Raw genomic sequence first — 19,790 nt, forward strand, 5'->3', positions numbered from 1 at the left:
CTGTGAATACCCCCAAGCCAAAAGCAGCTGCATAATGAATCCCAACTGGTCCAGTTGTATGTACAGGTTGTTTGGAGGTGCTTAGGAAATTGCTGATAAGCACACTCACATTCCCAAAGCTTTTTGGTGCTCCTGCTGAAGACCACCCAAAAGCCAGGGCTTAAAGCAGTTTATACTGCACCCATGTTCCTGGGAGAGCACACAGGGAGCGTTCAGTGTCATGTGAACTCGGTGTCCACAGAAATGAATGAGAAGACACCAAAGGTAGGTTTCAAAAAACACCTCCCAAAAAAATATTATGAAATTTCACCTCTCTCTGGGACTGAACTGCTGACATAAGGCCTACGAAGGAGCCTGTGCCAACTGAGGGCTCAACAATGCTCTCAGGGGCCCAGGACGGAATTGCCCCATCCCAATCTCCCTGATAAGGTGAGGACATTTTTAGACCTGTGTGCTTTTGTAAATCTGTATCTATTTTGTTACTACTCAGTAGTTTGTCATAGGCCAAAAGGCATCCCTGAGCCATTTTAGAAAAAGGCTTAAATAACTACTAGGGGTCAGAGAGAAAGCAGTGGCTTGGACTTACTCTCTGAAGTTCCCCTCCTTGCTGCAGACATGCACCTAACCTCAGGGACCAGGTACATACAGAACTGCATGCTTGGTGCTCAGAGCATGAGTTTATGTTATGCTGCCTCTGTCACATAGGCTGATCTCAAATAAGCCTCATGTAAGGCAGAGAAAGTCCACTAAACCCTTATAGCTTTCCTAAAGGGGTTATACTCATTGCAAGGGTGGGATCAGATAGGCCCCTGCTTTTATAAGGCAATATCTAATTTACTTTGAAACAAAAGAAATGCAGTTTTCATTTAATATTCAGCTTTTTAGTATCACTTTGCATTTACACCCTCACTCACCACACGATTTCCCACTGCAGGCAAGCCTTTAATTCTTCAATGACCTCACTGCTGACAGAATATTCAGATGTGTGAACTTCAGTTCTCCCCCCCTCCCTTTTTTTTTTTTTTTTTTTTTTTTTTTTTTGCTAAACAGCCTTATAAATATTATTAGATACAGATATAAAAACAGTTCGTGTGCTTCCCTGAGTGGTTTCTAATACTGCTACCATCACTGCTTCCCCAGGTTTCTGTATTGGGATTGTTCTTGAATTGTACTTAAATCAATGGCATCTTCACACAATTCCCAGAAAGTGATTTGGCATTTCTTGAATTCTTTTGAGCCCTCTCAACTCTCCAGCCACAGATCGACGTCGTTGCTTGAGCCGGTAAACTCGACACATACAAGTCTAATCCTGTCCTCTTCAGTGTCTGATTTACAATGTGGCTAATTGCACTTTTAGATTCCCAACACTACTGGCACCAATTTCTGCTACTCCACAGAAGGAGCCAGATTTGTAATTGCTCTGTATCAACCCCATTGTTGGGAAATCAAATACTTGAGGAACTTTATGGATAGCACGCTCTGTCAAGGCGCTCGTGTTCAAATTGCTGCCAGCATGATGTCTTTCACTGTTAGTTGTTCCTTGATGGAATTTAATAAATATTCATTGGCAGAGTGCAATGTAATTGATTCAGCCACTTTCATTTTTTATCGGCCCTGCAGGATACCACAGCCTCTGCAGAAAATCTCCAAGATTTGCCAAAGGTTGACAGTAAGAAGCTTTGGAGATGCGCTTGGTGAAAAAGAGGGAGGGAAATAGTATCTGTTATCACCATGCCTAATATTCGCTGTCAGGAAGAAAAAAAAACTATATGGCTCTTAAATGAGCAATGTGCCTTATGCAATACAATGTAAAAAATCATAAAGTACAGTATTAAATGAAATGCTGTGGTATGAAGCGGGTTTATGATTAGAGAGTAATAATTTACACTGAAAAATGCTTTCCGATAAAAATTAGAATATGTTATATGCATATTTATTTCTATTTGTACTACAGAAGAATTTCCATTACTTAAAGGTAGTGATTTACATCTGTTGTTGTTATTCACCATGCAAGGCCCCAGAAACCTAATCCTGTTGAAGCTTTCATACAGGTTTTTAACTCCCCCTACAGTATTCACACCTATATTGCTTTGTGTTTAGGACTACGGGAAGTTTATGTTTAAGCAAGAACATTTCCATAGTACTGTTCAGAAATTAGGCCTTGCACACTAGTTTTTTTTGAAGAAAGGGTCAGAGACCCTTATGAGGCCAGAGACCCTTATGTTATGAGACGCTGTGAAACACTAAAAAGTTCTAAAAACTTTTTTATTATTATTATTATTATTCACTTACTGGAATGCCGGTGAAGGTAACTGGAGGCGACTGCCAAGAGATGCTAAAGCTACTGCCGTTAGGAGTGAATTTTGTTGACCCTGGAATGTTCACCGGAGGAGTGGCCTGTTTGAAAAGAAAATATTATTCCAGTAAAAGAACCATTCCTCTTCCAAAGCATTTCAAGGGATCTTTCACTCCTCAAAACTGTAAATCTGCAAGTGGGGAAGAAAATTTCATCGTGCTGACAGTGACAAGCATTTTACTCTGTTACTGAGAGGGATAATCACAGATAAGCCAGGAGGGAAAGAACATGTTTATATACCACTGTTCTTAAAACCTTACTTAGAGAGAGATGATAGCTCTTGCAAGAATCCACATAAAACCTTTAAAAGCTAGATCTGATAAAAAAAAAAAATGAAATCAAGCACCATATTAAAAAAAACTTACCTAATAATGCCAGCCAGCAGAAAAAAAAAAAAAAAAAAAAAAGTATTAGAAAAGATTAACCTTCCCACAGTGATAAACAAGGTAGTATTTAAACTGGTAGCAGCTGGTTTAAACAACTGAAGATTGCCTGGAGAATGTTTTTGGACAACAGGGTTAATGGTAAGGGTTGGCCATTTTCCGTTCATCAGATGAATGTTCCTAAGAATCAACATAATTAAAACAGCCTTTCTTATTAAAAACGAGGAGCTGAACATCATCCTTGGGATTCAGTAACAGCTAAAGCGAATATCTGAAGGACTCTTACAGCCCTGGGAACTCTTTCTTTCTTTCTATCCGGGTTGAAACACCCAGTAATACCCTGGGTTGCAGTCCCCAGTAATTACAGCTTAGACTGTTCAGTATCTTTCATCTTATGCCCTCCCCCAGCTTTTCTCACTGGGCTCTGTGTCCTCTGCAACTCCTTTCCCCCCCTCCTTTTGAATCCCTGTTTGTTTGACAGAGTCAGGAAATTTGTAACTTTGCACTTACCCTGCTTAGCAGGAGTGTGAGCAGCCCCCACCAACATAGACTTCCTTTGACTCTTGAGATTCAAGCTTTCATCACAAAAAAAAAGCCCTTTGGTTTAAATTTATGAAGAACCTGCTCTTAAAAATGAGCTTTCTTTCTGTCTTTCAGTTGCTTGTGCCTTGCAAGAGCACAAAGCATTTATGTAAGCAGTGTTTATGTTTGAGGCTGCTGGAGTTGCCTCACTGCTTCCCTGAGCCACAACGCTGAGGAGGAGCGATGACAAACTACAATCTGATTGTCCCCATTAAAGATAATCTTCAGAGCAAACAAGTGCTGAAGCAATCCCCTGGAGCCTCTCCAAGCAAAAGAAACCAAGACAACTGAATGACTCCATCTACTGCAGCTATGCTCTGCATGCTGCTGAGGCTGCAGACAGCTCCAAGGGAATCAATACAGACACACCACTTTCTCGAGGAAGTACATGTCTGCTGAGCTCAGTAACATAAAAGCCTCACTGAAAGGCATTGGGAAAAACGTGGTGACTCAGGTGGTACCTGCAGTGCTTTATCACAGCCCTATTTAAACAGGAGTGGGTGAAAATAGAATCATAGCATGTCCTGAGTTGGAGGGAACCCACAAGGGTCAGAGCCCAACTCCTGGCTCCACAAAGAACCACTCAAAAACCAAACCACATGTCTGAGAGCATTGTCAAAGCACTTCTTGAACTCCAGCAGGCTTGGTGCTGTGACCACTTCCCTGAGGAGCCTGTCCCAGTGCCCGACCACCCTCTGGGTGCAGAACCTTTCCCTAACCCCCAGCCTGACCCTCCCCTGTCCCAGCTCCATGCAGTCTCCTCGGGTCCTGTCGCTGTCCCCAGAGAGCAGAGCTCAGCGCCTGCCCCTCCGCTCCCCTTGTGAGGGAGCTGCAGGCCGCCATGAGGCCTCCCCTCAGCCTGCTCTGCTCGGGGCTGAGCAAACCAAGGGACCACAGCCACTCCTCATGTGTCTTCTCCTGTAGGCCCCCCACCATCTTTGTAGGCCTCCTTTGGACACCCTGTAATAGTTTTACGTCCTTCTCATACTGTGGCACCCAAAATTGCACACAGTGCTCGAGGGGAGGCTGCACCAGTGCAGAGAAGTGCAGGACAATCCCTTCCCTCGACCTGCTGGCAGTGCTGGGCCTGAGGCACCCTAGGGTACAGTTGGCCCTTTCGGCTACAAGGGCACACTGTGGACTCATACTAGGCTTATCACCAACCAAAACCCTCTGCAGGGTTGGACTCTAGCCACTTGTCCCCCAAACTATATGTACATCCAGGATTACTCCATCCGAAGTGCAGAATCTGACACTTGCTCTTGTTAAATTTCATGCAACTGGTGACTGCATAGCACTTTAAGTTATCAAAATCTCTCTGCAAGGCCTCTCTACCCTGAAGGGAATCAATGGCTCCTCCTAATTTAGCACCATCCACACACTCACTTAGTGTGCACTCAACTCCTGTATACAGGTTACTGTAACTGATGTAACCCCAGTTACCACAACTCTTTGAACCCGACCCTTCAGCCAATTGTTCACCCACAATACTGTGTATACATCCAGCTATACACTGGATATTTTATCCAGAAGGACACTGTAAGAGACAATATCAAAATTTTGTTAGAATCAGAAAACAAAACAAACAGAACAACAACAAAAACAGATCCACACTCTTCCCTTTGTCCACTATCGGGTAATCTTGCCACAAACGCATATTAAGTTAGCAAGGCATGACTTTGCCTTCATGAACCCACACTGGCTTTGAATCATGGCAGCACTCTTGCCAGAAGGAGCTGAAGGCAATGGGTTGGAAAGTGAGGCAGTGCCTGTGCTCAGCATCTCCTGGGATGTCAGTGCCAGCATGGTTGCTCCCCGAGGGATTCCAGTAAAACCTGCAAGTGGAATCCTAAATGCTGAAAGAACCCACCTGTAGCTACTCTGTAGCTAAATTTAACAGGTACAGGCAGTTGTTTCATAATGAAACGTGAGGTATGAAAAGTTTCAAATTGCTTTAATTTGCAGTTTCCTAAAATACTATGATGCTCAATTCTTTTTTCACAGTGCCTAAATATTTACCTCAGACATGATGAGATTTAGACAATCAATCACCATGTTCTTTGGTTCCTACAAATGCATCTTTGCACTTCAAGCACAGTCCCTATTTTCAGGCTAACATTTTAGACAATCTTTTCCATCAGGTAAGCAACCATAATATTAAAATGGGTTGAAGAGTTTCTATACCCATGATTTCACTTTGCTTGGAAATTTCCACCTGATTTCCAATCAAAGTATATTTATGGCCAATTTATAATAAGCTACTCTTGTGCTAATGCTCTTCACGGCAGCAATCCCATCCCCTACCAGATCTTGTTTTGTCAAAGTTCTCAGTCCCTGTGCTGGATGGTATCTCTTCATTCTGATCACCTATTTCTACCTGTTCCAGTTGAGATCACCATCCTTGAATGTGGGTGACCAGAACCATACTCAGGTTCTCAGCTAAGTTATATAACGGTCTCGTACAATGGCATAAAAATATCCGTAAGAAATTTATATTTCTCACCTGAGACAACTTATAACTGTTGTGTTTTGTTTTTTTTTTTTCCCTTCACATCTCCACTGTTGTTGACTCACAGTCATTCTGTGCTTGATAAACAGAGAGTTCCTCCTTTTGTGATTTTCTAGCTACCTCAGCTTAGAGCAGAAACATCTAATTAGTTCCTAAGGTGCAGAACTTTGCATACTCTGCCACTATATTGCATCCAAAAGCGTATCATTTTTAAGATCATCCAGTCATGTAAGCATGATACACAAATCTCAGTACTGCTGACATCTCCTGAGTTTGTTATTATAGTACTTACCTAGTATCAAAATGATTTAATGAAAATGAGATCAAGTCCAAATACTGCCTTTTCATACAGCTCCACTAATAACATCCTACAGTCCCCTCAAAATAACTCATTGTTGTTCTCCCTTACTTCCCAGCTTCACTCCTACACTAAAATTTATCTCTAGCCAAACAAATACTGCCTATATGATTTAAGATCAATCTCTCCTCAAATCCAGAGGGATTTGTTTTACTGTACTGCTGCTGCTTCTTTCTTGAAAAAAGCTACTTTTTTTTTTTTCTTGTATCTTAGCTGCACTACCTGATGCAACTACCCCCCTGAGATGCCAAACTTCCACCCAAGTTTTCCACAGCGCTTGGGAGTCCAAAACAAGCCTGTGGTCTCTGGGTGGTTCCCTCTGCCCCTTTAATGGGTCTGTTCCAGACAAACAACAAAAGGGCTTCATCTGCACCGTGCTGCATACAAAAGTTATTTCATCTGATAAATTTAACAGAGTTCAGTTCTCCAGTGCATATGCAGGTCACGGACCACACCACTTCAAAGCATTAATTCTTCTTTTCCCATATGGTATCCAGACAAAAAGAAAAATGCCAAATTTTAGCGCACTTTTACAATTAATGCTTTCTGTCTAAACTTAATTGGAAGTTTTTGGAACAGCACTTTGGATCTCATTGGATTTTTGCCATTTGCAAAGAATTACCTTTAAGAGTAGGAGGATCCCATATATGTCTTTCCATATTTGCTGCTCTACTTCCCATATGCAAACTGACATCTCGCATGGTACAAATACAGGAAACGAACTGTTCCTGGCATCTGCTGGGTACTTGCCTCCAGACACAGTTTCAGCTCTGTTTGTATGGGTAACACTTTGGGAGGGATTCAGCTGACTGAATGAGATCATTTACAACACAGGAGGCCACGTTAGAACATGTCACCTTGGCCTTTCCTTACAGTCAGTGAAGAAAGTGAGTACAGTCCGTGGGTAGTCACTGGAACACACCGAGCAGCTCTCCTCTACCTGAAGGATGCACCTACGCGTGGCTGGATAGATAATAACCCAAAGTCCACTGCCTGTGGTGGGAGCATAAACAAACAACTAGCTCAGATGAAGACATTAGATTTAAATGAGACAAATCTTGCTGGCTGCCCCATCAAACTTGAACCCTCTGAAACTAGGCTTGGCTTTTCAGAAGCCAAACATAGTGATCAGGCATTTGTTTCTACATTAATGGAATCAGTATAAGCAGTGGAACTCCCTCTCACTCGCATTACCTGGTAAGCATGGTCCGTGTGTACGAGGTAGAGGTTGGTAGGAGCTGAGCGGCTCAGAGGTGTCATCAATTTAGTCTCAGTTTTGGCACAGGAAGTTTCAGGACGGATTGCATCTTGGGTGGGAAACGAAGGAGGAGATGCTAAGGATGGAGAGACTGGGGAAAGGCTGCTTAAGCCATCAGCTACTGAGTCCGTGTTGAGCCTGATTTCTGTATAGTAAAAATCCTCCTCTCCATCACTGTAGTCAGACTCTCCTACACGTCTGTATCGAGACAAAGAATAATTGATTAAATGAAAGCAAGAATACTAAGGTGAGTTTTAAGTCCTACACGCATGAGCACATATATTCGTACTGTTGACAAATTAATATTCCCAGTTTCACCTCTGCCTACTTGATCAGTATTCTGACCGCAGGGAAGGGGAGAGGAAAAGAAAATCATCTAGTCTGAAGGGAAAAGAAGCAGGAATTAAAACTTGTTTTCCCTCTATGTTATTCTGAACTAATTCTTTGACCTTGGACTTGATGTTTAACTTCTACGCTTCCACTTAAATATCAGTATTTGCTTCCCACTGCTAACCACTGAAGTTAACAAGAATTGCAAAGCCCTTTAACTTCATAAATGGCAGAGAAACCACAGAAGGACACGTCGAGATAACAGGCACGGGCAAGATATATTTTACTAACATAACAGCAAATAATTTGTTATCTTATCATGCATTATTTAAATCAAATACAGTTATGGCCATGGTTCACTGTAACTTTCCTTGGCGTAACAGAAAAAGCTGCTAGGTAACAGTGCCTCAGACACAGGCAGAGGAAGGACATGTAAGGGCTGGCTTGCCAGTGCTGGACCTTCTGGTCCTACCCTCCAGATGAAGACTTACTGATGGGGGAGATACAAGGAACTTAAATGCCCTTGCATTCCCTAGCACCCTCTGTTGTGTGTTAGAGCACAAGTGCTGGCAGTGAAGCAGCCCAGTCAAAAGCAGCAGTTTCCAACAGGCTACACATTATCTGGAAATCCCAAACCACTATTTTAGCACATTCCCACGTCAAATGCTATACAAATGTAACTCAGAGCTCATACATGTGTATTTTTGCCCCATCTTCCTCATGGGAAGCCTGGGAGCCCTATAGGTCCTCCTGTGCATGACCTATCAGGGCTGAATGCTGGACTTCTCTTTTTCCAGGCATGCACCCCAAGAGCAGCCCCTAGCTTATTTCTCAGCCTCCTTGCCCAACTTCATGGTCCTTTACTATCTTAGTGAACAGAACACACTGAGAGGGCAGGGATTCAACACAGTTGAAAGGGTCCATCAAAAGTACTATCTGCTGGACCACATTAAGTTAACCACCAAAAGCCTCTCTCCCCCAGAAAGCTGCAACCTCCAAATTCTAGGGAAGTTCTGCTGTTTACTTTTGCCTGCCCCAGGCCATGAAAAGCACGTCCCAGCAATATACAGGACAAAGAGAAAAATGTATAACGGCATTTATAAGGAGATTTTTTCTGCTAACCTCACTCTTCAGAACCTCAGCCCAACAGCAATGGCTGCCACTTTTGCAAGCCTGCCAGTCTCTCCAGAGCTCCATACCAGACTACACCCTCATGGTCACTTTAATTTTTAAGCACTGTTTAACAGACTTACACACCAGATATATTTCCATGTATCTCACAGGTGAAGACCATAAGAAGGGGAATGAGAAAAAAGATTCAAAGAACATAGACATGTAAGCCAACACCTGGAGCCCTTTTCCCTTTTTCATTGCCCTGGTTGCTTTCTCAATGACACCACGAGGCAGCATGAGGACCCCCTGTAATTATGTATTCAACAGCTAGGTCACTCAGAGAATTGCACAGGAGGTTTTACTTGAAAACTAAAGTTCTGAAAAAACTTTGTGTCATACAAGAGCTTTTGCTTCTAGTCCACATAAACACGAATTAAGTTTTCAGCTTGGTTTAGTTTTCTTTTTTTGAGTTGGTTTGAATCTGCATCAGTGCAGGCACCCAATGTGATATGAAACAAAACTGGGAAGTATTCATGCCAGACCTTGAAACTTGTCATCTTTCACGTGGCTTCAGTCTGGGTGTGATGTGCAGAGCACAGGTATGGAGTAAAAACAGTTCTCTATCAAATATTGCCGAGTTGCATGGACATTAGTGATCTACAGCTGCACCTGACCTTCTAGTGAAGTTCACAAAAGTTCAGAAAAGAAAGTGCCTTACTGTTGGAAAAAGTTCCTGCTCACCTTAACACACTGCTCCACAATTTCATCAGAAAGCTGGGAATCTTAGAAAAGACAAGGATAATCTGGCTCATCTGCCTGGCAAAGGGTGACTGCTTGCCTCCTATACCAAATCCTTTTGTCTTCTGAAGACACCGGTCTCTTACCCAAGGTGAACGGTCCGTATGTGTTTCTGGATCCCTGCAGCTGTGCTCAGTACCTTTCCGCAGTTTTTCCACAGGCATTTGAACATCACCTTCATCGAGTTCTGAAATTTATGAGTAAAGCAACATATTCTTAGTTGCATGGAAGATAGATGGAAAAAAAAGCAACCCAAAACAAACACAGTTACAAAACACTGTTTTATCTGTATGCTACATCACTGAAGGTCTAGAGTGTCTAACTCTGAATTTGTAATACTGCAATTTGCTCTGTTGACAGTGCAATCCCACTGGACCCAACAAATTCTGGTGGAAAGCCACTGGAATAGCTTGTGCCAAAAGTTTACCTCTCTGCTCTTTGGCATGACATGACGCTCCTACAACCCTTGCCTGGCCAAGTGAATGAGAATTCCAACTAACTCCATTTAATGTTTTTAATGACTACGTGTATAATCTCATTTTAATGAGATTCTTGTGCATATATAATTTCATTAGCCTGAGTTGTCATTGATTTAAAGCACGGCAGACCTGACTGTAACCCACCCCCATCTTCACTATTTTGAAGACTGGAGAATACAAATCATCAGTTTAAAGCACAGTACGTGGTAACAAACTGCACAGAAGTTACAGAATTTTACAGATATTTTAAAAGCCAACTTAACCCCCAGATGACACCAACTTTATACCTTTCATATAAAGATTGTTAATACCTAAATAATTTGTGCTTCCTCAAAATCACATCCTCTCTTATAACAGAATGTATTATTAAAGAAAACATGAGGAAGAGCTTCTAAATATTGTATTATTAACCTATAATTTTAACTACATGCAAGATTAAATGAATATGCTCATGTAAAGTTCAATTAAAAAAACACAACAGACCAAGCATATCTTTAGAGTTAATAACATGCTTCCTCTGTATCTTGAAGAGAAAGAGTTTGGAGCCTTTGGAATGGCATGTGAGTACATGTAAGTTTCAGCATTTGCTATAAAGATAACAACTATTATATAATTTTTTAAAAAATCTGAGCTGATGGGCTTTTTGAAACCTGAGCTGATTGTAGTAGCGTGTTCTCACAGCTATCTGGCAGTCTAACAGCTCCTGTTTTAAAGTACGGATGCTAGGTGCTTCAAGACCTGAGGTACTGATTATAGCTTGTACAAAAATCTTCTACATTGGAATAAATTGCACATAAATTCCCTGCATTTTTTTTTTTTTTAATCTGACAGTACAACTACCATTCTGTTTCTTCCTAAAATTAAACAATCTAGCAATTCTAACAGATAAATTTCTTACTTTTACAATAAAAAAAAAAAGACTGAATACTGTCATCAGCTTAAAAAACAACAAAACACCACCAGCCACAGTGACAAGATGAAGATCACATTTTTCATTTACATCTTAGGAATTCTGATGTGGTGTCATGAACACTGTAGGTACCTTTATTAACACAGAGTGATTTAACATCAATTTCTGGTTACATGGCAAAAACAATCTCTCTCTAGGGTCTTTTTAGGTTTTTTTTTTGGTCAATGCTAGGAATTTGAAAAAAAAAAAAAAAAAAAAAAAAAGAAGTAATTTTAACATTAACCAAATGAAATCTCACACAATAGAAATATGGAAAGTAAACCACACTTCCATTTCTGACCAAATTGCCTAGTAGGCTTTAAAGTTTTACTCTAGAAAATGACCGAACATTAAATGATTTGGTGGGGAACGACTACCTTAATGGAAACTTTTACACAACTTTCTTAGTGGAAGTGGTTGCTAACATGCAATGAAGAAATTTCAGTGAGTCAAAGTCAGGTTACCAATCACTATTTCCATGTCTATTCCTTCTGATTTTGAAGCTCTAAAGAAGAATTAACCTGAACATTTTTATTTCAGCTTCTACATGCGTGAAGATGTGCTCAGGCAGAGTGCCATGCTGGGGCCAGAATCAAAGAACCACAGGAAACTCCGTTCATCCATAACATAGTATAGCAGGTATTGTTGTTATTTACCTAAACTAAACATTGCCCATACAGAGCAAAATTCATGAGAATGGGAACAGATAGTGCAATGTATCTGTGGTGTGTACATAAATAGAAATATTCAAAGACAACTTACATAACAATAACGATGGCAGCTGTAAAGCCATCTGTCTAATCACAGCTGAACAATAGGAGTGATGATAATAAGCGTAACTTTAACTGAAAAGTAAAAGGCCAAGCAGCACACTTCTGCATTCCTGCTGCCACACAGCCCAAAATCATCTCTGCCTTTAGTTTAACAACCAGGTCTAACTTATAATAAATTAGAAGAAATGTGTCCTCCAAAATACATATATTTTCCTTTTAAGAAAACAAAACAAAACAAAACACATTTTACACCCTTCTCCCACAAACACGAGCAGAACAGTGTGGGTCAGCAAATAAGCAACTTCTGGAGCAAGAAGATAAATCTGAATATGTTTATACAATCATTAAAACTTCTTCCTGCTGGTGGTGAAGCAATTAACTGCCTCAGACTAAGCCAGAAACAAAGTCACTAAGGGAGAATAAATTGTTTTTCTCTTTCTTACAAAAAGCTCTTTTTCATCTTGCTATGTAAAACCTGTCCTGTTGTGTTGGGAAGGAAGAGGACTTGGACTAGTGCCATCTCTTTGTTTTCTTTTTCTTCGAGAGGAGCCTGCTTGATGGCATAGTGGTGCTTTTTTGCTTTTATTTATGGACTTTTTTTTTCTTTTTTACGCTGTGCTTTATTTAGTTTGCTTTTGCACTCCTACCATGGATAAATTCGGCCACTGCTAATACTGGATCAAAAGCCACGGGGTTTCATCTCCCTCTCCTGTTTTCACCCCATATGTTTGTGCAGAGAAAGCTTCGCAGCATTAAGGCAACTGACACGCTGTCAGACAAACAGCACTTCCAGGGTGCATGAAACATCAAGTCCATATCCAGTCTTCGTGATGACACGTAAAGGCTGCCTGTTGCCTCCTGCATGCAAAGAATTTGCCACAGTGGGACAGAAATCCCTTGAATGGCCAGAGGCGACACCTTCTGGAAAGCACGCTGCTGTTTTCCGAGCAGGAGGCTCTGCAGAACCTCACCATCTGCCAGCAAATGTGCGGTGCTGATGGCAGCGTGGGCAGTAAGTGAGGAGACCACTAACATATGGACCAGGCTCAGCACCTATGTTCACTAGATGCCAAGGAGGGATATGCACACAGAATGGGGGTGACCCATTCCTTCCTCATGGAAGTAAGTTTACCAACGCCCAACGTGCCTATGGGTATGGAACTGAAGAGAAAGCTAACCTTTCTTTTCCTAGGAATGGGTTCATCAAAGAGAAGGTTGCTCGTTTCAGCTTCATCAATACCATCATCTGGCTGCGAAGGCGTTCGGAAAGCTTTGAAGCTGTCAGCTGACAGAGGTGGAGATGGGGTGGATGGGTTGGACTGGTCACTGGGAGCATTCCAGCTCCAGTATCCACTGCTGCTGGTACTAGAAGGCACAAATCCTCCTTCTTTCCAAGATCCATTTAGGGACTCTGTCAAGAACAACAGCCATCATCAATATCACATGTTAAGGGCAAAGGAGCAATTTTGTCTAAGGCTTAGGTACCACATTGGTAATTAACTGGGTGTTCAGCACAGGAAAGTTAAAGGCCTGGACACAGGGAGGACAACCACATCTATCCCAGAGCACGCACGCTTGTTAATAGCCATGTTCCACACTTGATTTTGTAGTTAAGGAAAAAAAAAAAAAGAGTTTTCTAAAAAGAAATTCTGGGTCTAGAAAAATAAACTGTTCTGGAATATAAACAGTGAGAAGGACTCAGATACTGCATGAAAAGTTAAAGAAAAGCATTCAAATACTTTCTGATCTTTAAACACCAACACACGACCGCAGCGGGGCATAAGAGCAAGCCTCGAGCCACTGCACCACCAAGAGGAGTCCCCTGGGCAGAGGACACAGGTTCTGCACCCCAGGACACGAGCTGTGTCTGCAAAACATCATCATCATCCAAGCACTAAAACACCAAAGAAAACCCTAATTATGCTCTAACTGCCTTCTTTATGAGAAAGGCTTCTGCCAGCACACACACCTCTGGCTAATTGACATCCTGGTGTAACTGGATGCATCCTTAGAAGGATATCCCGTTTTCTTCATAAAGGTGTGTTGCTGGGCGGCTGGTTTCAGATGTGGCATCCCTGGACCCCGTCCAACGTGCTTGCTGGAGGAGCCCCTTCCTCACTGCAGCAGCTACCCCGGCGTTAGGTGGCAAGCAGGCACCCAAACCCGTAGATTTGGCCATGCTGTTGTGGGTGGGAGATGTCTGGGGGATGATTTGAGCCCTATTTCATGTACTGAGGTCCTCTTCTCTGCCCCAAAAGGGCTTCTGGCAGGAGGGGAAGGTTCAGGTCCCCAGCCCATAGGTATGGGCCAAGCACACCAGCAGCGCAACACCAAATAAATACCATGGGGGGCTCTGCCCAAAGCTGTAGCTTTGAACCAGGCAGGGACTGTTTGTGAGGTCTCACCAGAAGTCAGGCATCAGAAGTTTTTCTCAATGGCACTGTAGGTGTCTGAGCATTGTGCAAGACCTGACTTTGGAGTTGGCAAGGAAATAAAATAAGTAACGTTTCTTTAACAGATAAGATCTTAAGTGCGAGGCAGGAGCCTTTTCAAGTCAGTGCCTGCATTTAAGAGTTCTGCAGAAGTCACTCCTTCATTCCTTCCCAATTTCTTACAGACAAATTTAACTAATGATGTCAGCAAGAACATAATGTCTGCAACCAGAAGCTTAACCCCGAAATCAATTAAATGAATCATTTATTTTTATTATTTATTTATTTTACCCCTAGTTCAGTTGGTTTTGGACAAAGCCCTTAATTATTAACATCAGCTGCTCACAAAACCAAATTCAGTGCTTCATCATGTAAGCACACGTATAAAAATACCTGCCTGCATGGGCAGTAGCCAAGTCCCTGCACTTACAGATCAGGGCCACTGGCTGTAAACCCCATTTCCCTCTGCAAAACAAAATAATCCTGCTTGGAAAAGGACACATATTTCCTGTAGCTACTAAGTTAATGTATGAAAATGTAGTGTTTTGGTTCATGGTTACAGCCTTCTGAATTTTTATGCCACTGTAATTGAGGTGGTTTTTGTTTCTTTTAAGTATTTGCACTTGAGTTTCCTGCCAAAGCCAAGGAGTACATCTGGTATCAACTTGTGAACTTTGCATAGTTTAAAAATTGCATTTGTTCAAATAAACAGAGGAAACAGCACTCTTTCAACTACTGTTTTCTGACACATTACAGTGGTACTTTGTATTCTCCGGTTTTACAGCTCCTCCTCACCTTACTGAGAAAGAGATTTAGATCAAGAACATTTTTAAAGTAATATATGAAAGAAAAGACTGAATGAGGTTGACAACAGGAAGAAAAACAAACACTGGTTCTTGTTAATACTAACAAATCTGTCACTGTAAAGGAGTTTAAACTAAGAATAAATGCAACTTACTCTTACTTTGGGGCTTGTTTCATGTTGCTGGAGTTGCGTGAAAGAGAACCAGACCAAATATTACTCAGCTGCAGGGAAATAGGGGCCAAACTCTGATCCAATTTACATGGGTGATCACCCCCAGGAATTCCAGCAAAGATCAGACTTTCATATCAATGATAATATGATTTTCTACTTCTAGGCTGAATTCCATTTTTTAAAAGAAATGTTCTTTTCTACTATTTACTGCCCCCCCCCGCCCTTTTTTTTTTGGGGGGGGGGGGGGGAGGAGTCATCAGTACTAAATTTGTGTTGCTAAGATCAGAGCCTAGCCTTGCAATACTAATTGAGTTTTAAATTATCAAATCTTTGCACTCTTCTTGAAGTCTTTAATAAGCCTCCACTCAGGCAAAACTAAGATATTCAGGGAGAACGTGCCCAGCAACAGCTTCAAAATCTCATCTGTGACTACCGAAAACATGTGAACTGCTTTTTCAAGCTTGTCTTCCCAGATTTAGCAATTCAAAGAGGCTTGTTTGGGAGATCTTCCCAGCCAGCAGATGCTGGCTAAGGAGCACTGCGGGTCCTGACTGTCATCTGCTGAAGCTGGTAGGGGTGACTGAACTGCCTTGCCCTACAAGCAAGCACTCTGCAGTGACAGGGGATGCTAAGAGGGACATGTACATGTCTCAGCCGCTCCGAATTCCTGCCTGGGACATTGGCACACATCTGCCTTCACCTGTGGTCTCACTGAGCTGGAGTGGCTGCAGACCCCACTGGGCCTTCCCTCCTGAGAGTGGGCAGCCTCCAGCCCTGCAGCAGGACAGTCATGGGGACACCAGCACCAGAAACTTCTCAGGGCTTGTCAGAGCTGTGCTAATCTACAGGCATTGCTGGCTTTAAAATATCTGGAAGGTGTGTGCAAAGCACACAGGCAGCAGCCATGGATGTTCATGGCTCGACTTCCAGCTACTCAGCCAAAGGGACAACACTTATATTTTCTGGAAATGAAAAAAAACACAATGCTACTCATATAAAAATCTTTAAAGCCACAACATTCCTCATAGGATAGATTTGTTTTAGGTATGACATAATTCAGGGTGTCATCCCTGATAGCGGTAAGACTTGTAGAGACTACTTCCCTGTTAATTTGCAACCTGCAAGTATTCCTCTCAGCACTCTGCTTATTTACAGCAGGAGGGCATTTAGTGTCTATTTAACAGCTACAAGTGAGCAAGAAAAGCAAGTGTCACCCAAACAATGGTGGCACATCCTAACAAGTGTCCTACTTTGAGATTATTCCTTAACACGTAACAGTTTAAAAACCTCTTGTAACTCCAGTCAAGCTTGCACACATCAATTATGATTCATTAGTGACTTCGTTATTATCGCTTACATTTATTTTTATCCCTGTGCCTTCTGCTAGACCATGTATAATTTGTAGTTAAGTAGCCTTGTAAGGGGTTGTGGGCTTGATGGCAGACCCCCAGAGCTGTACAGGGCGCAGAGGAGCAGGGCAGGAGCCGAGGGCCTACTCCTGCACCAGCAGCAGACCCGTGTCACCGCAGGCCACCAGCACACGGCCTCTCAGCCGAGGACCAGGATCCACAAATGCTTTGCCTCATCGCAGAGTTGGGTAAAATCTGGTCTGATTTCAGTGGCGTGTAGGCAAGAAGAGCTGCCAGATTATTTACGGTGTGTGTGTGTAAACACAGACAGGCTGTTTGGAAAGCCAGCGCATCAGCGAGAGCAGAAGGTGGACTGCGGTGCTAATTCCCCCTCTTCTTCCTGCTCAAGGGGCGGCTGCAGGGGAAGGGAATCGTTTTTTTCCTCATTTCTGACAGGACTGCACCCCGGACCTGTGCTCAGTGCTGTCCCAGCACACAAGGGCCACAGCCAGATGATAACATCTCACACCTTCTCCTCCACGACTTCAGAAAAGAAGCTCCCAGCGCCGCTGCTGGCAAACAGGACACGTTCTTCTCTCTTCCTCCGACACACATAACCACACTGCATCCCTCCCCTACAGCCCGTGTACTCAATTCCCAGGTTTGGGGCTTTTCAGCCCCTGCCGGGCATTTCTCTGCAGCTTACCGTTGGGTCGGACAGGAGGGCTGCGAACCAAAGGGCTGGTGGATAAACTGGTTAGTACCATGGCTGCTGTTACTTTATCCATGTCCAGTTCTTCTGAAGATTTTCTGAAAAATAGTGAATAGAAGGCAGGAAACATGTCAGCAAGTATATATAGATATGGTTTTTAGTATAACAGACCAAACCCTAAGAAGGCAAAGCCCAGTGACCACAGCAAACAAAGTTCTCCAGGTTTCTGTCTTCTATCAACCTGAGCACACCAAGCAGCTACTTCAAGCACAACAGTGGGATGTGAACACGAAAAGGAGTGGAAAAAGAGAACACATCTTGACAGAAAGTTGCCAGGAGTACCGTGACACTCCATTAGTTCGACTCCATTCCCTTTTCTCACAACTCCAGCTAGTCATATGCTAAAACCAAAGCGGGTGATTAAAGCGTTTTCTTGGATGAGGACCGAGATGCAAAAGCAGGTAATAGGACCAGTAACATTAACAAAGTAGGGTGAGGAAGAACTGGGAACTAGAACAAAGGGATGGCATTATTGCTTTGTTGCTTCACCGTAATGCCCTTAACCCTCCTTTACTCTAATCCACAAGTTTTCCTGATGAGATTATTTACCAATTATTTAAAATCCACATACGTACAAGTCATGTTCCCTTCATCCTTTAGTTCCAAGCATCTATTCAGTCATGAGGTAAGGGTGAGGCTGCAGAAGAGGTGATGCTGAGAAGGGTGCTCTCCCACCCAACCCACAGCCACCGGCAGCAGCTGAATTCATTCAACTTAGTAAATGGGCAGAAAACTGGTACAGGAGGAAAAATAAAAAAAAAAAATGAGTTTTCTGCTGGTGAAATGGGCTGAGTCAGCCTGCTGAAGGCTCAGCACCAAGCACCCAAGCCAGTGGGACAGCACAGAGCGGCTGGGAAGCAGCCATACGCCGCCGCTTTGATTCATACAGATAAGATCAACGTGTTCTGTGGGAAAAATATACATAAATAAATAAATAAACAAACAAATAACTCAGGCAAGAGAAAGGCAGAAGAGAGGGATCATGTTCGTGCACTGCCTCGAAGGAAAGGCAGAGAAAGCTCCATACACGCTGGCAGCACCCATCCAGCCACAGCATCCACAGCCCTAGGGCACGCAGGTGTTTCCCCAGGGGATGGGGAAGGGGCAATAAGGGAGAGGGCAGGGAGAAGACAACCTGAAGACAAGGGGTGCCTCGGGACACCAGGCTTCAGTAATCCATCACTCAAGGAGTAATTTTTTTTTTTTAAACAAACTCCAAAAAAAAAATGCAGAATTTATTTTGGCTGTAAGAACATATATACTATAATTCTTTTTTTCCCCAAAATACCACTCTTCCAGAGGAGTTCAGCAGTACAATGAACAATTTCTGAAGAGTCAACATATCAGAACAAAACCACGAAACCCACCAGGTTTAGCAGACTTTTGCTTTCCATCCTTTTGGGCCCGCGGGACACACAGACGAGTCACCAAGAGCCCTGGAATGCCACGCATCGCTCCCAACACATCCAACTCACAAGCTGACACATTTCAGGTGCCGAATTTATCCACTGACCTGCGTGCAGCTCTCCCAAACCAGGTGAAAGACTCAGTTACTGGAAACTATGCTACAGTCAAAGCCTCTCGATATTTCAGTGAGCCTCAAACTGCTCCAAGGAGCAGAGCATAGCTGCCTTCTGGCTGATTGATGCAAGGACCCACGTGGATGTCTATGAACACTTTCCCATGCTAACAGCTTAGCTCTCCTAAGTGTCTTTTGCAAGACATCAGCACCTGGAACTGGGACACTGATGATCCGTTCTGGTTATAGCCATAGAAATCCTCCTTTCATCCAGCCAAGGCTTTTGCAACAAGCACAGCAGCCATAGGGTCACCATCAAATACTGGAAAAGGTCCTGGATACCCGCTATGATCCGCTAGTACCTGCATCCATCACCCATCAGTTCTTCTCATCTGCAGAGGAGCGTGCCACCTGGGACGGCAAATCCCTCTGGACACAGAAGCCTTCTCCGCAGGGACGACAGGGAGCAACTACATTTCCTGGAGACCAGTCCTGCCAGTTGGTTTTCCAATTCCCTAACGCCCCAGTATGGAAATCCTCTCCCTGAGAAGCGTTTTGCTGCTCCGCAGTCCACCCACGCAGCGCTCCACCGACTGCCCCATCTCACTCATCCTGCTGCGGACGAACCAGTAATGTTTGCACTTTGGCACTTTACGGGGAAGGAACAATAACAGGTTCCTGATATGCTGGGAAAGCCAAACCCTGGAGTCTGCCATCAGCTTTCCACCAAGGCTGCTCTGCGTGTGTGGCAACAGGATTAACATGATCCTGCCCAGGCCTCTGCAGAGTTACCAAATCCCACAGCTGCAGTAGTTGCAAGTGTTTGCCAAGTTGGTGTCAAGATCTCAGGGCCT

The 19,790-nt window shown here is 43.1% G+C and overlaps 1 protein-coding gene across 6 annotated transcripts in view; it reads right to left on the reverse strand.

The window, feature by feature from the left end:
* ZNF704 (zinc finger protein 704) overlaps positions 1 to 19,790 on the reverse strand; it is a 100,213-nt gene that overhangs the window by 19,377 nt on the left and 61,046 nt on the right. For all 6 annotated transcript variants that reach the window (XR_014316887.1, XR_014316888.1, XR_014316889.1 and 3 more), the window contains exons 3-7: positions 17,352 to 17,455; positions 13,067 to 13,299; positions 9,774 to 9,874; positions 7,383 to 7,644; positions 2,293 to 2,397 (exon numbers count right to left, since the gene is read on the reverse strand). Coding sequence is in view for 3 of the 6 variants with exons in the window: in XM_082753126.1 (XP_082609252.1) it covers positions 2,293 to 2,397; positions 7,383 to 7,644; positions 9,774 to 9,874; positions 13,067 to 13,299; positions 17,352 to 17,455 (805 nt within the window). In the remaining 3 variants the exon portion in view is untranslated. The remainder of the gene's footprint in view (positions 1 to 2,292; positions 2,398 to 7,382; positions 7,645 to 9,773; positions 9,875 to 13,066; positions 13,300 to 17,351; positions 17,456 to 19,790) is intronic.

The sequence above is a fragment of the Aythya marila genome (genome assembly GCF_965140915.1).
Source record: "Aythya marila genome assembly, chromosome: 2".
NCBI lineage: Eukaryota > Metazoa > Chordata > Aves > Anseriformes > Anatidae > Aythya > Aythya marila.